Source organism: Rhinolophus hipposideros, assembly GCF_964194185.1.
Source record: "Rhinolophus hipposideros genome assembly, chromosome: 23".
Classification (NCBI taxonomy): domain Eukaryota; kingdom Metazoa; phylum Chordata; class Mammalia; order Chiroptera; family Rhinolophidae; genus Rhinolophus; species Rhinolophus hipposideros.
In genome coordinates, this window is record NC_138069.1 from 24,869,549 (window position 1) to 24,887,556 (window position 18,008).

Here is an 18,008-nt window from a genome sequence, read left to right on the forward strand (position 1 = left end):
CAGCACCAGTAAACCCTGGAATCGGGAGGTACCTTCTTGTACCACAGGCCATTATAATCTCTGCTGATTAAATGGCCTACCAAAGATCAGTTATCCGTGTTAGAAACAGAATCTTCTGGTTCTTACCATCGTTCTGTTTGGAGTTATGGTTTGGCTCAGCACACTGGAATATGAATTGAACTCACTTTCCACATATTTATTGAAAATCTACCATTGTAATAGATATATTGCCAGAGTTCCAGCAACAGCAAAAATGAACACAAGCTACCTCATGCCTTTGATAAATTTACATTCTGGCAAAGCAAGATTATAAATCACTGATATACAAATCAGTGAAGAAAACACTTAAGAGACATAAACTGACAGAGAATTAAGATACCACATCTATTTGAATAAATCAAGCAAAATTTCATGGCAGAGGTACCCCATTCAGATGGACGTTGAAGGATGGGCAGGATAGCAACAGGTAGAGACTGGAGATAAAGAGGCAGTCTATAAGCAAATATGTGCAGCTGGGAAAACTGGGTGTATTTTTATAAGAAGTAATACAGTTTGAATAGACATTACTTGAGATGATATAATGGAAGATGAGTCTGGAAAGGAGATGTTTCCTGTATTACATGTATGAAGAGTGTTATTATATAGGTAATGAAGGATTGAGTAGCTGAAAATCATGGGTTTGAGCAGTCATTACCATTTAACTTGTCTTTTTTTGTTTTTCCAACATAGTAGAACACACTTCTATTTATGAAGTGAGATTTTAGAAATCCAAGTCTAGACCAAAGTGTGAAAGCAACTAAGTTTGTGTTTGGTATGGTTTCCGTCTCTTTTGATTTTCCGTCACAGCCTCCTGTCTCTTCCCGTTCATCTCTAAGTATGTGTAGGACTTGTATCTGATCTCATTCCTGGTGAGGAGTGACTGACAAGGAGTTGGGGATTGGGACAGTGGGAATAGTTGGAAGGAAAATTCCCATGTTATCAGGAGGACTATTAAAGTAAAAAGGCTTCAGAACTCTTAAGAGTCACATTATAACAACAGAATGTGAGGCAGCAGGGTAAATAGTTTGCTGTGGAGAAACACTGGCAGAGACCCTTTAAATCATACAAAGGAAATGACATCCACATGTCTCCCTGCTGTGGCTGACAGGGACCATTAGTTGTAAGAGTGACAGCCTGACTCAGGGTGTGGACCACTCAGGACAAACCATTCCCATTCGTGGAAAATACTCAAAGCACAGGTGCCATGCTTCGCTAGTCATGTTCTTGTCATAAACTAGTGAAGGGGCACAAGGCTGTTAAAAATCAGGAGATCCTGGGTTTTAGGTCCAGACTTTAGTAGCAATTGCCACTTTTGTTTAAATAAACCTAGAAATGGGTATATACATTCTTTTCTTTTTTTTTCTTCCAACCATGTAGGAGGCTTTCTCAGAGGAGAAGACAACTTTGTCTTCCCAGAAGATAAACCCTCTACTTTGCTTTATGAGGCAGATAGCAACTCCAAACCACAGATAGGTTGGGACCTGCACAGGCCTCAATGGGTATATACATTCTAAGAGCCATTTCACCTCCCCCCCACAGTCTCATATAAGAAGGCATAAATTATGGGCTGTCCCTCCCTGCAGTGTGGAGGCAGAGAGGAATGTCAACTCTTGAGAGTTCCTTTCATGGTACCTGTGCAGTACAGAGGGTTATGGGAAGGTGAGAGCAGCAGATGGACGGCTAACAAGGGAACTGGGGACTCGCCTCTTCAGTCAGCTCCACAAGGTGACACTCTGTCACGAAGATGTTCCGCTGGGCACGTGGCCCCTGTGGGTGATGCTGGGAGGGCCACAGTTTGCAGGATGGAGAGATCACATTCCGGAATGCTGCTCGGAAGCGGTGCGAGAGTAGGTTATAGATAATGGGGTTGACAGCTGAGCTCAGGTAGAAGAAGATACCTGGAATTCAGGGGGTTCAAGAGACATGCCAAGGAAAGAAAATGAGTGAGGCATGACAGGAAGAAGCACACATGTTTAAAACTAGAAAGTTGTGATTGCCTCTTTTGGAAGTGATACTATACACCAGACTCTGAGAATAAAAAAAGCTCTACCACCTGTGTAAATAGGAATCAAACATGACAGAGAGAAGCATAAATGTTTAAAAAAGGCCTAGAAAGCTGTGATTGTCTCTTTTGGAAATGATAATATATACAAGACTCTAATGGAGAATACAAAATGCCCTACCACCTGTATAAATAGGAATGAAACACAGAAAGATTAAAGAGTCTTAGAAAAATTTAGGCTGGCATGGAATCTCTCTGAGATATTCTGCAACTTCCTTTGATCCCCACTTGTTTAATTAAAGAACACGTTCCCATAGCATTAATGAGAGATGCTTAACTATCAGAGGAAAGAGAGATGTTTTTTATCTCATTGGAGTTTTGCTTAAATCTATAATTTGACACTGCAAGTAATGGAGAAATGCTAAATCAGCCAAGGCATAGTCCCTGCTGAGATTCCTTATATGCTAAATATCTCCTTAAAGAAATATTTCCCAATGTTCTTTCTTATTTAGCTTTCCCCTCGATGATTTTTCCCAACTTATTTCCAGCCTTATTGAATAACTGCTATTTATTTTCTCCACCAAATGTCTTGCACACTGCCCCTTTCTTGTTTGATATATGCTCTTCCTTTATTACCATATCCTATTTTATTTTCCCAAAGCCCAGGAGGAGCCTCACGTTGAGAATCAGAGGGCTTAGTTTCTGTTCTTGGCCCTTGCTTATTCTGTGACCTTAGACAGAATTGGAACTTCAATTTTTTTTCTCTATAAAATGGGAATGATAATATAAGCCTAACCCAACTCTCTGAATTACTGTGAGGATAAACTTGAGATACTATCCACAGAGGGAATGAGAATGGCTAAGAATATAAAGCACGTGGTAAGTACTGTCATTAAGCATGTTTATTGTTGTCCTCATTTACTTTGTTCAGGACGTTCACAGTGCCATATGCTCTGTGCACAGAATTGGGAAGAAAGGGATATAAGGAGAACATTTCTATGGACTGTTAATTCACTCAATAAATAAATACTGATTGAACATGCCAGCGACTTTGAGTCACATTAGAAGGTAGTCTATTTAGACTGTATTCTCCAAGGACTTGGAATAGTATTACAGAGGCAAGATCTCTGCCTAACTTCAATAATTAACAATAGGATAATACCAAATAATGTCTGTTAAGAACAAAATATGTGATACTGGCAGTCAAGCTATGGAATTCATAAAATGGAATTCACAAATTCAAGGACTGTGATGGTCATGAAAGATTTAATGGGGATGATCGGACACTAGTCCAACCCTGAAATAGGTAGGAGATAGTTGGGGAAGAGAGGAGAGAGTACTGCAGGCAGAAGTTATAACATGCACAAATGGTTACATTGTGCAGGAATAATGCAGAATGGGTAGAATTCTCTAACAAGTTTGATGAGAAAGTAGTCAATGAATGAGAATACTCTAACTTGAGGATCAAAAGGCAGGTCAGGGGCATTTTCTGTAGCATTTAAGGCTTCATCTGGTTGGCATGGTAGGGGAGGAAAATATTATAAATGCCATAATTTGGAAATCTTAAAATAGCTGCCTTGATGTATCTGGAGAGGAATAGTCAACTAACTAGTCCAGTCCTACATGATCTGGTAGCGTTTTCCAATTTATTTAAACACTCCCATTTTTTCTCAGATTAACCATGAAGAGCTAGAAATATTTTTGAGAATTTTGCTCAGAATAATAAACATTATTTATTTAACATAGAAGAAAGTACTAATGTCCAGGAATAAGCTGGACACAAAACCTGCTGAGTACAAAAAGATGGTGATAGAAAATAAATAATATTCATGGTGTTCAATATACATATGAATGTTATTGTTTTTGCTCTGTGCACATCTGGAGCTTAACTTGCACAAATTCATCTTATCTTTTCTCTGTGAACCAGCTGTTGACTAACAGAGGTAGAGGGGCAGAAATGGTCTGAACCTAATACTAACGGACACACTGACTGAGAAAGAGGGGCCTACGTGGCCATTCTCTGCTTCATTTTAGGTGAAAGAACACTGAACTTAAAGTTAAATGAGTTGGCCTCAACCCTGTTTTTACTACTTGCCAGCTATGTATGTGCCTTTGGGAAAGCTATTTCTTCCATGTGGAATTGTTTCTTCAACAGTAAAATGGTGATAATATCTACTTAATAACCTTGTGAAGATTGTAAAAAGATATATAGCATTTTATAGCTTAAAAGCTTTTGAATAGCTAATATTTTTACCATCAGCCCATAGTTTGTATAGAGCAAGCATTATTGCCATTTTTATAGATGAGGAAACTTTGGCAGGAAGGAAGCCATCTTCTTCAGATCATTCAGAATATTAGTGGTAGAAGTGAGATGGAAATCCAAGTTTTCTGACTTAGTGACCTTTCTACCACTATTTCCCCCATCTTCTATGGTATCCTCAACAAGCAGCATTAAAGTAGCCTAAAGGCAGACCTTGATGTCCCATGAATAACTTTTGGTTGGTTTTCATGAGGATCTAACACTTGCTGAAGACAGTACAAGATTTTAGAGACATAGGTGTTTAAAAAAGAAGAACCAATTCCGTCATGCGGTGATTGGAAGGAAAACCAAAGGAACCACTCCTTTGAACACTTTCCTGCTGTGATCATCATGCTTAGAGTTGACGTCTTCCATAGAGTAGCACCTATAATAGTGACCTGGTATATTTCTTTTGGACCAGTCACATCCCTAATCAATATTTAAATGAAATAAAAAGTTTCTTCATCACAGTGTGGCAGGTCCCCATGATAACTCAGTATATCCAGATAGAACCCACTGCTCTAAGCAAGATGAAGAACCTGCAATTACCCAGATACTTGTGGTGCAACCAAACTAGCTAAAATTTTACCTGACACCACGTGGATGAGATTGAACACAGTAGCCAGCGATTCAGTCCACTCCTCCACAAAACTGAAGAAGAGTCGATCAATGTGGAATGGGGTCCAACAGATAGCAAACACTAAGACCAGGACAACTGAAAAAGAATGATGAAGGGGAGAGCAAAGGATAGGTGTACACTTCCCACTCTGAGTCCCATGCATTCCTTCTCGCATTTTTCTCTCCATCTCTGTTATACTATGATTATTACACATTGACTAGATCCTAAAGAGCCTCTACATAGAATATTGAAACATAAGAATGAGTTGCGTAGGATTTAGGATCAGTTTTCCATATGATTGTACAAGATTTCATGTATAATGTAAATTTCCTTTAGAATATTTAAAATAGTATTGAATTAATTCAAAATTCTGAAAACATTCTATGGTGGACAATGAATTATGTGGCAAGTAGACTGTTGGAACCACATAAATTGTTATATAAATAAAATAGTTGTGTTCAAGCAATTGGCGTTCTTTAAAGTCATATACTAATAACAAACTACTAAATATAGTATGAATTTATCTTCTTGCTCTAGAAAGAATTAGAAGCTTCTCTGAACTCAATCATTTAAAACTTTGTAAGGGGTTGGGGAGGAGAGAGAGAAACATCCACCATAAGTATAATATTGCTTTATAAACATCTTTTGCTTGGGACAGGAATGTGTTTATTACATTGGAAGTTTCTAGAGTACAGAATTCCTTTCAATTTTGTTTTGTTTGTTTCTACTTTTTATTTTGAAATAATTATAGATTCACAGGAAGTTGCACCTACTAGTTTCTTATTTTCATCTCTTAAAGCAGAGATTGGTGCTACTATAGTTTCTCTCTGGGTCATTTCATCTCCACAAATATAAATGTGTACATTTTTCTCTTCTGAAGTTATAAAATATTTTCATTCTCCAAAACATGATGCTTGAGATTTGTCTCAACATAATCTTGTAGGGGGAAGGAGAGAAAGGAGGCTATAGATGAAATAAGATTAGCTCTGAGTTGATAAAGTTTGAAGCTGGGTGATGGGTACATGGGTGTTTATTTTACAGTTCTCTATTTTTGTGAGCGCATTGAGGTCACTATAGTCAATAGAATAAATATTTCCTGTTGGCATTAAACATATTCAGAGTAAATTGTTTGCATGTGTGATGTGCTTTCAGGAATATCTGGAAGTTTCTTCTGAGGTTGCCGCAAGAAAAGGTCCCTAACCTGCTCATTACTGCCTACAATTCCCTTTAATTAAAATTTTAATTGCTGTTAAAATTGCACCCTCCTCACCAAAGGCAAAGACTTTGCAGTATATTTTATCATTGTGACTTTAATATGAATGTGTTTCAAGTCTTTTTGTGAGAGAAGATTATGATCAATGAGAAAGGGGAGAGATAACGAAGACTCTAGATTTCTTAACAGGGAAAGTCACATGCCAACAGAGGCTAAAACATTTCCAAGAAGATGACTATTAGAGTCTAAAAGATAAACTTTAGTGACTTCCGAGTTTGTTCATTATTTTTTTTCTATAGATGCCACATACTGTGTTTCCTCGAAAAATAAGACCTAACCGGAAAATAAGCCCTAGCATGATTTTTCAGGATGACATCCCCTGAACATAAGCCCTAATGTGTCTTTTGGAGCAAAAATTAACATAAGACTTGGGCTTGTTTTTGGAGAAACATGGTAGCTAAAGTGAGTGCTTCACAGACATATTAGCCCAGAGGATTTGTTTCTTCCACACCTTAGGTTTCGACTTGGAAAGCATACTATGAACTTCCTTTCTCCCATTACTATCTCTCATAGGCTGGCACGAGATCATCTCTTTTTACATTCTTTTGGGAGAGTGTGAATCAGTGCCTGGACATATTTTGTAAACTTCTGATCTATACAAAAGGGTGGTTTGTTTTATATGAAATCATGTGATGCCATGGGTGGAATGATTACTTTAGAGGTACTCCTGGCCAGATGTTCTTAATCTGGAATTAAAAGATCTTATGGGGTCCAAGGATGGCTATCAGGGATTCATGATCCCCTGATATGAGTTGTAAAATGTTTTGTGTATTGTGCACATGTACATTTTCTAAGTGGAGAGTTGACAGTTTCCACCATATTTTTAAAGAAACCCATAACATAAAAAAGGTTAAAAACCACCTGCTCATTTTAGAGGGGGGAAAGAGATGCTCAAAGGCCCAGAGAGTAATGTGATTTATCAAACACCACACAGCATATTACAATGCATGGAATTTAGTGTGTTGTTTGGAGTGTTTAAAACTGAACTAGACATGAAAACTGGTCTTAGAAACTTGATAAGCCAAGGAAGACCAGACCATGATATTATAAAGAATTTTGATCCTGAACCCAGAAGCACTTTCTCAGCACCAAAGGCAACTCCTTTGTTTTACAAATAAACAAGCAAACAAAAAAAAAAAAAAAAACAAAAAAAATGGAGGACTTACACAGCATTTTGGTGACTGATTTTCTAGAGGGTCGTTGAATATTTGCAGTCACTTCATCTGCCTCAAGGGGTTGGTCTTTCTTTAGCTGCAAGGGAAGCAGAAAAAGATGCTAAAAGTAACACTTTTTCCTTCTGTGACGATCCAAGAAGTATAACTCTAACACTCATTTTGCAGACCAACAACTGGGACTTAAATGTAAGAATTTTTCAAATGTTTAACAATAAAAGGTGGAGATAGATCCAGTTACCTAACTCAACTGGATAGATGGTGTGGCCAAGTTGCAGTGTAACCACTTATCATCTGCCATTCTGTAGGACGCTAGTCATATAGTATGTTAATAGGTATTCCATGAAAAATGTGAACTATGAAATAAAAGACAGGATTTTCCATTCATTCATTTACTCACTCAATAATTATTACATATCTATTAGAATAGAATCCCTTTGTCATGTGGTAGGTAGGCAGTAGAAAACAAAAACAGGTATGATTTGTGCTTTATGAAGTTTATAGTCTTCATTGTGGGTCTTCTACGAGCCTTTAATATGCTAACGAACATTATGAATGTTCACAGCTAAAGAAAGACCCAACCTTCCACACTCACACGTTTCACCCTAGTCACAAGGGGGTATAGTGCTTCTTTGAGTAAACAATACCCTTCTCCAATGCTTTTCAGTGGAATGCCATCTCGAGAAGCACAATTTGGGAAACTGAGGTTTACTAATTTTACTAATAAGGGTGCATATGTTTCTGAGTTTAGATGTTAAAAATACTCATCCTTGTTGGAAGATGTGGTGATCCTTGAAGTAGCACCTGAAAATTTCAAATATTAATACAGCCTGTACATGTAATCTTTCTTGCCCTGTTCAAGTCCCATCTAATCCTGGAAGATTTTCGTGGCCACTATAGCCCATTGTCCTCTCCTTCCTTTGAACTCCCAGAGCACTGAAGACCTACATCGTTATCTAGTTGTGGAATATTTTTCTCCTAAATTTACATATTTTTAGTTTGTGGGGATATTCAGCCAGAGAAGGAAGCTTTAAGGACTCATGATAAATTACTATCACATATCTAGAAGATAATATGGTATACTTGTATATTTGACAATTGGTTCTCTAACATTATTTTCCTCTTCTCTTACCAATAATACCCCGACTTTCCCTTAGGTAATTTACTCCTTCTCTAGTCTTAGTCATTAATTTGGATTGGAAAGATCCCATTTCCAGCTGCAGGTTTAGTCCCTAAATAACTTAGCTATGATCCTTTAGACACAGTGATTGAGTGATGGGACCAATGAGATTTCAGGTATTTTGTTGTATTTCTAGGAATGGAGTTTCATTTGTTCTTTACTGGGACTGCCAGAGGGAGCCCTTCTTGTTCTCTGCATGTGTGGTCTGGAATTACACCAGCTAGTTTTGTTTTTTTTTTTTCCATCATGAAAGAAATGCTTGGAGACACTGGTGAGCCACTGTGTGGATCTTAAAGTTGAAACACCCCAAAAAGAAAAGCAGAGAAGCAGAAACAAAGCTAGGTCCTCATATTTTATTGGATCAATCATCACTAAGAGCCAGCTCCACCTCTGGACTTTTCATGACTAAACCCCCCTTCATATCTTTCCCAGTTGAGTTGGGTTTCCCTCATTAGCAATGTAGAAAGTCCTGACAAATTGATTGAGGCCATTAATCAGTTCTTTATTTTTGAATAATTTAATTTCCCTTCAGGTGTTTGGCAAAGTAGCTATTTAACCATCAATTATTCCCACCTTCCCCCAGACTTTTATTTTAAAAGTCAAGTTACAAAAAGAGGAGTAAAAAAATGTGGCTACCCAACAAGAAGTTCGGAAGTCTTCCTACCCCACCCCTTCCTACCCCACCTGAGCGATAGAGTACCCTGATCAGTTTTTTTTATATGATTACAATCAGCCCACCAGCTGTTCATTTATATAGTTTGTGAAGACTAAGCTTCAGAATACCAAGATATACTTGTAGCTTTTGTGTAAATAGCGCTACAATCCGGACAAAATTCCTTGATTTAAAAAACAAAATCAGTCCAACTTTGTTTGGCACGGTTGAATTCTGCTGCAGTTCATAATGCATTCTCTTTATCTCAAGCATTCATGCTGCATGCAGGAGCTACATGTAGTAGCGAGAGCTTCAGTGGGACTTCCTCCCAGATTGGAGCAACTTGCCCTGGGATTATCTTTCTTCCATCTCCATCCTGTTGGAAATCTGGAGAGAGCTCAGGGGTGACTTGTGTTCTGGAACGATGAAGTGGCACTAACTGCTCAGCTGTGACATTACATGTGGCTCTCCTCCTCCTTCTCCAGTCCTGGGATTTCATCAGTCTTGGGTTTTCTGCCTTCTGAAGGCAGTGGCTCCCAGAGTCTATCATACCTTCAGAGTTGCCAAGGGAACCAGTAGCTTAATAATCTCAGACTTACTTAAGTCTCTTTAAAATCGTTTAGATCCAAAAAGCCCTTTGTGATGTTTTCAAGTCTCTTTGAAGGTAGAGAAGCTAAAGTCCAGCAATGAGGGAAATAATTTAACTTCATTCATTCATTCGTTCATTCATTCATTCGTGCATTCATCCATGCATCTTACAGGCTAGGTGGAGAGAAATATATCCAGGCAGCTCCAAGTAGAGAATTTTAAATTGTGATAAATCCAAGGAAGAGAAACCACCAGGAACCATGAACACCCACACAGGACCAGGTGTAGCTAGGGAATCAGGGAGAACTAACTTCCCTGCAGAAGTGTGAGTAAAGTATGGTTTACAGGATAAGTGAGAGTTTGAAAGGCAAAAGAGATTACTGTCGTGGTAGACGATAGGAACATTTCAGGCAAAGATACAGCAAAAGGTACAGCATATGCAAAAGCCTTGAGGCCAATGGCACAGACTATGGCCTATCTCCTGACTCCTGTCTAGAGATCTTTATAAACTTCTTGGAGTTCCTTCCTGGGGTGCTCTGGGTAACACCTCATCCTTCTTGAGAAACGGACACTGTAAGTTGCATTACATACACAAAGCAAACTAGAGTGGTTTCTGAGCTGTCACTTAGCTCTTGATACAAAGGAGGTATAAAATTCATGGCAACAAAATGAACATGGCAACAAAAAGCGAAGTGAAACTCAAAGTAATTTGTTAGGGGTGGTGGTGTATGTGTTTCCTACTAAAAGTTAAATGTTTCCTCCAAATTGACCCAAGATAAATGACTGTTTGGTGTTGGAAGAGATACTATTGATAAGTTTGGGGTGCAGATTTCACACAGGGCTCATGATACTTGGAATCACACAGCGATCTCCACCTTAAGACAGGACCATGGGCTAGTCTGGGGTGACATACGAGTATGTCTCTGCAAATATAAGGGCCGGCCCTCCAGGAGGAGACTGGCACAGCTCTGCCGGATTAGATTTGCTCCTGTGTCCAGACATCAGTGGTACTTAGACTTGGTTTTTCCTGCTTAAACCTTGTCATTCACCTTAGGCAGGGTCGGTATTCACCACTGAGACAAGAGTATATTAATTGTCACATAATACATGGTATCAGAGCCATATCGAAGCATATGATATGAATATAATGTCTGCTTTGTTTTTCTTTAATTTATAACTTACATTGCTTCCACTCACAGGTCCCCCCCCTCCCTTTTTAAGGAATCAATACTGTTAGAACTATAAGTAGCCTTCGATGTAATCTGTGACCTTTTCATTTTACAAATGTGAAAACTAATTCCAGGAGAGAATTGTGTGGCTTGCCTAGAGGCAGATGACATGTGAGCTTCAGACCTGAGAGTCTAAATGGTTTCATGACTGTTTCCTACACAAGCCACCTCCTTAAATGGACATAAAAGTGTCACAGTCATAGCTCATCTCTATGAATTTGGATACAGAGTATACCCGGAGAGGAGTTGTGTAGAGTCACATCAAAAATAGCTCCAGCTAATTTAGATCCAGAAAAAAATTTAAAAAGGAATCAGTTTACCACCATGAGCACAGGAAAGGAACTTATAATTATAAGATACAATATGGGCATATCATATGGGCAAACTCAGTGATAACTTTCTATTAATCCCAGTTAACTCTTACAGTATTTTCTACTTTATCTTATGTACTGTGATCACCTCCCTGTTTCTAAACCTCCACCTGCTCAAGAGAAATCCAAGTTGATCTTACTTAGACCCCATTTTTGTATTTTAACCTGATTATTTCAACCAAAGTGTCAGAACAACCACAGGACAGGGTCTGATTTTAAAACCATATGTCTGTCTTGGAGAATAGACTAGGCAGGGAAAGTTTATGTCATCCTCAGGCCAGGCTGGTGCCGAGGAAAATGTCAATGCAGGCAGTGGGGCAGGAGGGAGCCAGCAGAGTGTGGAACTGTCTCTCCTATTTAAAATGAGGCTCCCCCTCAGACGGACTGAATCAGAATTTCCCTGGGGGAGGGGCCTGCACACTGGTACCCATAGGAAGGTTCCCAGGCCATTGGTAGGAACACCTAGGTTTGAGAGGTGTTTCTATTCTTTCCATGTAGAGAGGAAAGACTAATGAAGGTGAGTTACAGGAAATGACTGACAGTTGTGGTTACTATTTGGCCAACTGAGGCAAGTCTTTTAACTTAGGAGTTTCCCCTCGGAGCTCCCTCTATCTCTCTATGCTCCCTTCCACTTCTGAATTTCTCCAATGCTAAGTTTTTCTTAGAAAACTTTGCGTCAGTGAGAAAAGGGACGCTGCCTCAGGCCCGCCGGCGTGGATACTCACTCTGAGCCCCATGAGGTAGTAGAGAATGCTGATGACAGTCATGGGGAGGACGTAGAAGAGGAAGGAGGTGACCTGGATGATGAAATTATAGATCCACATGGGCTTGACGACTGTACAGGTGGCAGAGCCCGGGACCAAGGACCCGTTGGGGAAGTAGTGGAGCTTGATGCCGTGGACGCTGGTGTTGGGCAGAGAGAAGATAACAGAGAAGGCCCAGACGATGCAGAGGACCCTGAGGGCCCGCCGCCTGGTGCTCTCCAGCTTGGCGCGGAAAGGATGGAGGATGGCCACGTAGCGCTCCACGCTGACCGTGGTGACACTGAGGATGGAGGCGAAGCACACGGTCTCAAAGAGGGCCGTCTTGAAGTAGCAGCCCACGGGCCCAAACAGGAAGGGGTAGTTGCGCCACATCTCATAGACTTCCAGGGGCATCCCCAGGAGCAGGACGAGAAGGTCGGACACTGCCAAGCTGAAGAGGTAGTAGTTGGTGGGTGTCTTCATAGTCTGGTGCCGAAGAATCACCAGGCACACCAGGAGATTGCCCGTGACCCCAACCACGAAAATCAGTGCATACACCACAGTCACCGGGAGGAAGAGGTGGCTGCGTGGAGGCCCGCAGACCAAGGTCAGGTAGTCCTCGGAGCTGTTCGGGTATTTCTTGAATGCATCTTCCAGTTCCTGCTGGGGGATCCAGGAAACAGTCTCATATTTTTCCATCACTGACATGAAGATCTTCCTCTGGTATGAGCCTCTGTCCCCAAGAGGAGCCAGAAAGGAAAGAGAAAGCAGGCAGGAAAGCACAGGCTCAGCGCAGGAGGCGGGAGAGGGTGAGTGCTTCTGTAAGGATCTCTTTTGAAGAGCCCCCGAGACAGAAGCCCCGCCCCTCCAGGGGCTCTGGGCCAATGAGTGCGTGTCAGACGGATGAAAGGACAGCTGGGGTGGGCCCGCTGGCTTTGTGTACAGGGTGCAAGAGAGGAGGGGGAGACATTTCTCTGAATAGGAAGGAGATGGCAAAACAGTGCGGACACAGATGGTGACACTGACTTCCTCAGGTGTGGGCACTCTGAGCAGTGCATTTTGCAAAGTTGTGGGACTCTGGGTGGAGACACACATTCAGATTGTAGGGTTATGGATAGAAGAGTACAAATCACTGCTCCTCGTCACCTGTACAGCATGACAAAAGTGGGAGATCAATAGATTTCTCAAGTGATCTTGTTCCTTTGGAAATTCAGGGCTCCCTGGGGAAAGCATGATCAATGTTCCTGTTTGGTTTGCATTGCCTCCACAAGAGGATCGAAAGCCTGAGAGAGTGCTTGCCTGTCATCGAGCCCTGCCTGCTGTCTGACACTTCGGTCTCTTTTGACAGTGCCTCGCTGTAGCAAAAGGCAGTGAGGCTTAAAGGCAGACACACCCATAGAAATCCTGTAAGACTTTGGAAAAATGACTCAAACTCTCAGAGCCTCAGTTCCTTATCTGTACATCAGAGATTCACTCATTCTGTTTTATTCAACAACTGCTTCTTGAGGATTCACCACGTGTGGGGCAATGTTCTAGGTTTGTAGAAATATCAGTGAACAAGGAAGATAGAGTCTCTGCCCAGTCCCTTAACAGTAGGGAATTCTGAAAATGTACAAGCAAACTAATAATCATGCAGTTTCAGATATTTATTCATGTTGTGAAGAAAAAGAAAGATAAGGGACCATACAAACATAAGGTGGGAGTGTTCTTTTATCAAGCATGCTCAACGAAGACTTAGCTTAGGGGATATCATATGGGCTGAGTTCTGAATGAGGAAAAGTCAGTCATAAAAGAGCTAAGGAAGGATATTCCCAGCAAAAGTATTAGCAAGTGCAATGGTCCTGAGGTGGTAACAAGCTTGATATTTCGGAAATGTCAGGAAGACCAGTATAGCTGGAACTTAATGAGTGGGCTGGAGAGCATAAGTGCTTAGACTGGGGTGACTAGCAGGGACCAGATCGTGTAAATTTTTCTCGGATTTGCTGAAGAATTTAGATCTCACTCAAACAGCAGGGACTTTGGATCTGATTCAAATGGCAGAGAGAAAGTTTTGGAGGGTTTTGAGCAGGAGAATTAGGAACGATGAGGTTTTAACAAGACAGAGGTAGGAAGCCAGTACAACATTCCAAGTAAGAAATAGTAGTGACTTGGATTACTATGAGAGCAGTAGATTTGAAAAATGTCTTTGGCTTTGGGAATATTTTTGCAAGGGATGGTGCCTTATATCTTTGAGAAGATTAAATGAGATGACATAAAGCACGTTATGCTAAGAGATGCTCACTAAATGTTAATTCTTCTTTCCCTTTTATTTGTTAAACTGAATGATGAAACAGACTGAACAGGTAAAGGGGCTTATTCAGGAATAATCTGTTGATCAAGATGGGACAGTTTATGCTGCTATAACAAGTAACCCCTATATCTCAATTTATTTCTCACTCACACTATAAATTTATCATTGGTCAGTTGGAGGGTCTGCCCCACACTCTACTCACTCTGGGACCCCAGCTGATGGAGTGGTCACTGATCATTGTGGTAGAGAGAAAGGGAGTTCTAGAAGGTCTCAAATGGGTAATTATAAACTCCAGCCCCAAAGTCAGTAATACATGCCACCTTTGCTCATAGCTCGCAGCTCATTGGCCAAGACTTATCATGTATGTCCACTCAAACACAGCAGGAGCAGGAAGTGTTGTCTTACCATATGCACAAAAGATGGAGAACCAGGAAAATTTGGTGAAAAACCTTAACAGCGCCACAGACAAATAGAAAGTCATGGCAGAGCCAGAATCCGCACCCTCTCATGAACGATCCCTGTTGATGTTGAAATCACTAGTAACAAACTTTAATGTAAATTTCTGATGAAGAAGGACTCAAGATTAAATATTGGGATGCAATATCTCATTGAGATGTAAGCGTCATTAAAATGATAAGGGTGGACAGTAGCAGATTGTAAACTCCAGGCTGAGGAAGATACAATATACACAGGACCGCAATTTGAAGGTTCAAAAGCATCTCCGCATTGTGACAGGGTAGGTCTCATAAGGGCTATGGTAACAAGCGCAGTGCAGTGAAATGGTATAGGAGTGAGGAAAGCATGGCTTCTAGTGGACTTCAAATGCTGGTTATGCCTCCTGCTGGCTGTGTGACCATAGACACTTATACAACCTCCACAAATCTCAGTTGCCGCATGAGAAAAATGAGGGAAATAGCAGTACTGTCTAACAGGGTTATTAGTAGATTGAAATAGTGCCTGATAAAATGTTCAATATGTATTACTTGAAATAATACAGTGCTTTAAATATTTAATAAGATATATAATAAGACAATTTAATAATAAAAGTGTCTTCATTTTTACTGAGGTCAAAAAGACCATTGCAAGATTGGAAAACTGGGAGACGTGCTTGGAAGTGTAAATAAGGAAAGGCCTTCTCAGTTTTAATGAACTCTCATTCAGTGCCGGAGAGCAACTCAAAGTAGCCACTAAGAAAGTGTACGCACGTTTCTCCCCAGATCACGTGGGTCTGGATCTGCCCATTCCGGCTCTGTAAAGGTGCTGAGAACAGCATAAGGGTCAGTATCCCGAAGGGAATGTCTGAAGAAGGTTGGGGATGTTTTGTCTGAAGAAGACTCAGAAGAGTGAAGTGGGGTCTGAAGGTCACCTTCAAATATTTGACAGTATCTTTGCATGGCACCTAAGGACAGAGGGGAAACTAATGTGTAAAAAACAGCAGGGAGCCAAAATAGGGGATCAGTTCCATGGGATTTCCCTGGTAATTGAACACAAAACCTCTTGGAATGATTTACCTGAAAAAAAAAAAAGCTTGCATATTTATGTATCGATTCCTGTTCCCCATTGTTTGCTCCTGGAGGCAATAACTCTTTCTGTCTCTGGACTGTTCTTTCTCAGGGTTAAACAGGCGTCCATGGTATCACAGAAAGTTGTGGGGTGGAGAAATAGAAATGTATCATGAACTTAGGGTGCAACTTTGTCAGCAGAGGTAATTTTGAACATGCACAGGGCTACTCTTTGTAGCTGCAGCTGAAATCAGGTGGGCCAGCAGATACTGTAAGCATCTGGTGTGTATTAGCACATATAACCTTTACAATAATCCTATGAGGTAGGTTCTTTTTTTTTATGTCTGCATTACAAGTGAGAAAACACAGGTACCCACTTAGGGGACTTGCTGAAGCTCACAGAGTATCAGTTATTTTGGGTTAGGTTATGTTTCGGTAACTAAATTTCCCAAATATCAGTGGATTAAAACAAACAAAGCGTCATTTCTTGCTCATTCTACTTGTTCATTGATGGTTGCCTGGTAAACTTCTATTTTACATTGTTCTCACATTGGAATGTAGGCTCCAACCTGTGCTTTCCCAATTCCCAAAGGAGGATTCACAACAGGGACCCTGGCTCCTAAAATTTCTGCCTAGAAATGACACACATCCCTTCCATTTACACTTTATGGGCCAAATAAAATTACCTAGCCACTTCTAGCCCTAAAAAGGATGAAAAGAATCAGTTTATCATGTGCCTAGGATGAGAAAACCAGAAATATTTGGTAAACAGAATTAGTGACACATATTCTGCCCCTCTGGATACCAAATAATTATATGTAAGGAGGAAGAGTTTTTGAGCATTTGGAACAGATGAAAAAAAAAATGGGTTGCCTGTATCACTAAGGTTGAGTGGCTATCTTAATATTTTATCAGATTATGGAAACTGGAAGCAGTTTACCTTTGAGGTTCCTGCTGACAATATCAGTTTTGTTGCATATATCCTACTGCTTACTCAATATCTCCTCTTGGTGTCCCATGGGCATCTCAGACTTAACATGTCTAAAACTGAGTTCATGCATCCTGTTCTCCCAAAAGCTGCTCTTCCTCTAGGTTCTTGTTCAGCGAATGGATCACCATGCTTAGTTGTCCAAACTAGAGAGCTGTGTATCTTATTGGCTCTGCCCGCTCATCTACATGTGATCAATGTCCAAATCCTGTCCATCAAATCTCAAAAATATGGTTTTTTATTCCACCCATTATTCTCCATCCTCACTACCATTTTCCTATTCCAGGCCACTAGCGTCTCTCCACTGGACTCCTAGCTGGTCCCTTACTTCTTCTTTTCTCCTTCTCCAATCCTATCTTACATTGTAGCTAGAATAATATTTCTAAAATGCAAATGTGATCTGTCTCGTCTACTTCAAAGCCTTCAATGATTTCAGTTGCCTTAGTATGTCTTACAAGGTCATTCGTGACCTGTCTCCTTCTCTGTAACTTCAGTTCTGAAGTCTCCTTTATATTTCATGCTCTTGCCAGACTAGGCTGCAGGCAATTCTCCCTGAAGACCACTGTGTACGTTGTTCCCTCTACTGGGGATAGTCTACCCTACTCCTTCATCTCTCTTCACTTTGTTAGCTCATGTTAGTCATTCTGAATTCAGTATCTTCAACACATTTTATGAGAAGACATCACTTATATTTCCAGACTGACTCAGGTGTCCCACTTGTGTGCTATTGTCTTACCTTTTATTTGCCCTCATCTTAACACTGTATAGCAGGGATTGGCAAAATATAGATCATGGGCCAGATATGACCTACCGTATGTTTTGGTAGATAAGCATTATTATAACACAGCATACTTACTTGTTTATGTTTTTTCTGTGACTCCTTTCATGCTACAATGGCAGAACTGAGTAGTTGTGAGATACCTCATGGCCCATCAAGCCTAAAATATTTATTCTTAGGAACTACGTTAGTTTGCTAGGGCTACCATATCAAAGTGCCACAGACTGTGTGGCTAAACAACAGAAATTTATTGTCTGTTGGGAGCTAGAAGTTAAAAATCAAG

The 18,008-nt window shown here is 40.4% G+C and overlaps 1 protein-coding gene across 1 annotated transcript; it reads right to left on the reverse strand.

Moving 5' to 3' along the window:
• Positions 1 to 308: 308 nt before the first annotated feature.
• NMUR2 (neuromedin U receptor 2) lies at positions 309 to 12,875 on the reverse strand (the record flags this gene model as incomplete). Its single annotated transcript, XM_081035551.1, has 4 exons — positions 309 to 1,937; positions 4,930 to 5,055; positions 7,399 to 7,483; positions 12,150 to 12,875. 4 exons carry the CDS (start codon positions 12,873 to 12,875, stop codon positions 1,720 to 1,722), a joined length of 1,155 nt encoding a protein of 384 aa, XP_080891677.1. The 3' UTR covers positions 309 to 1,719.
• Positions 12,876 to 18,008: the final 5,133 nt, after the last annotated feature.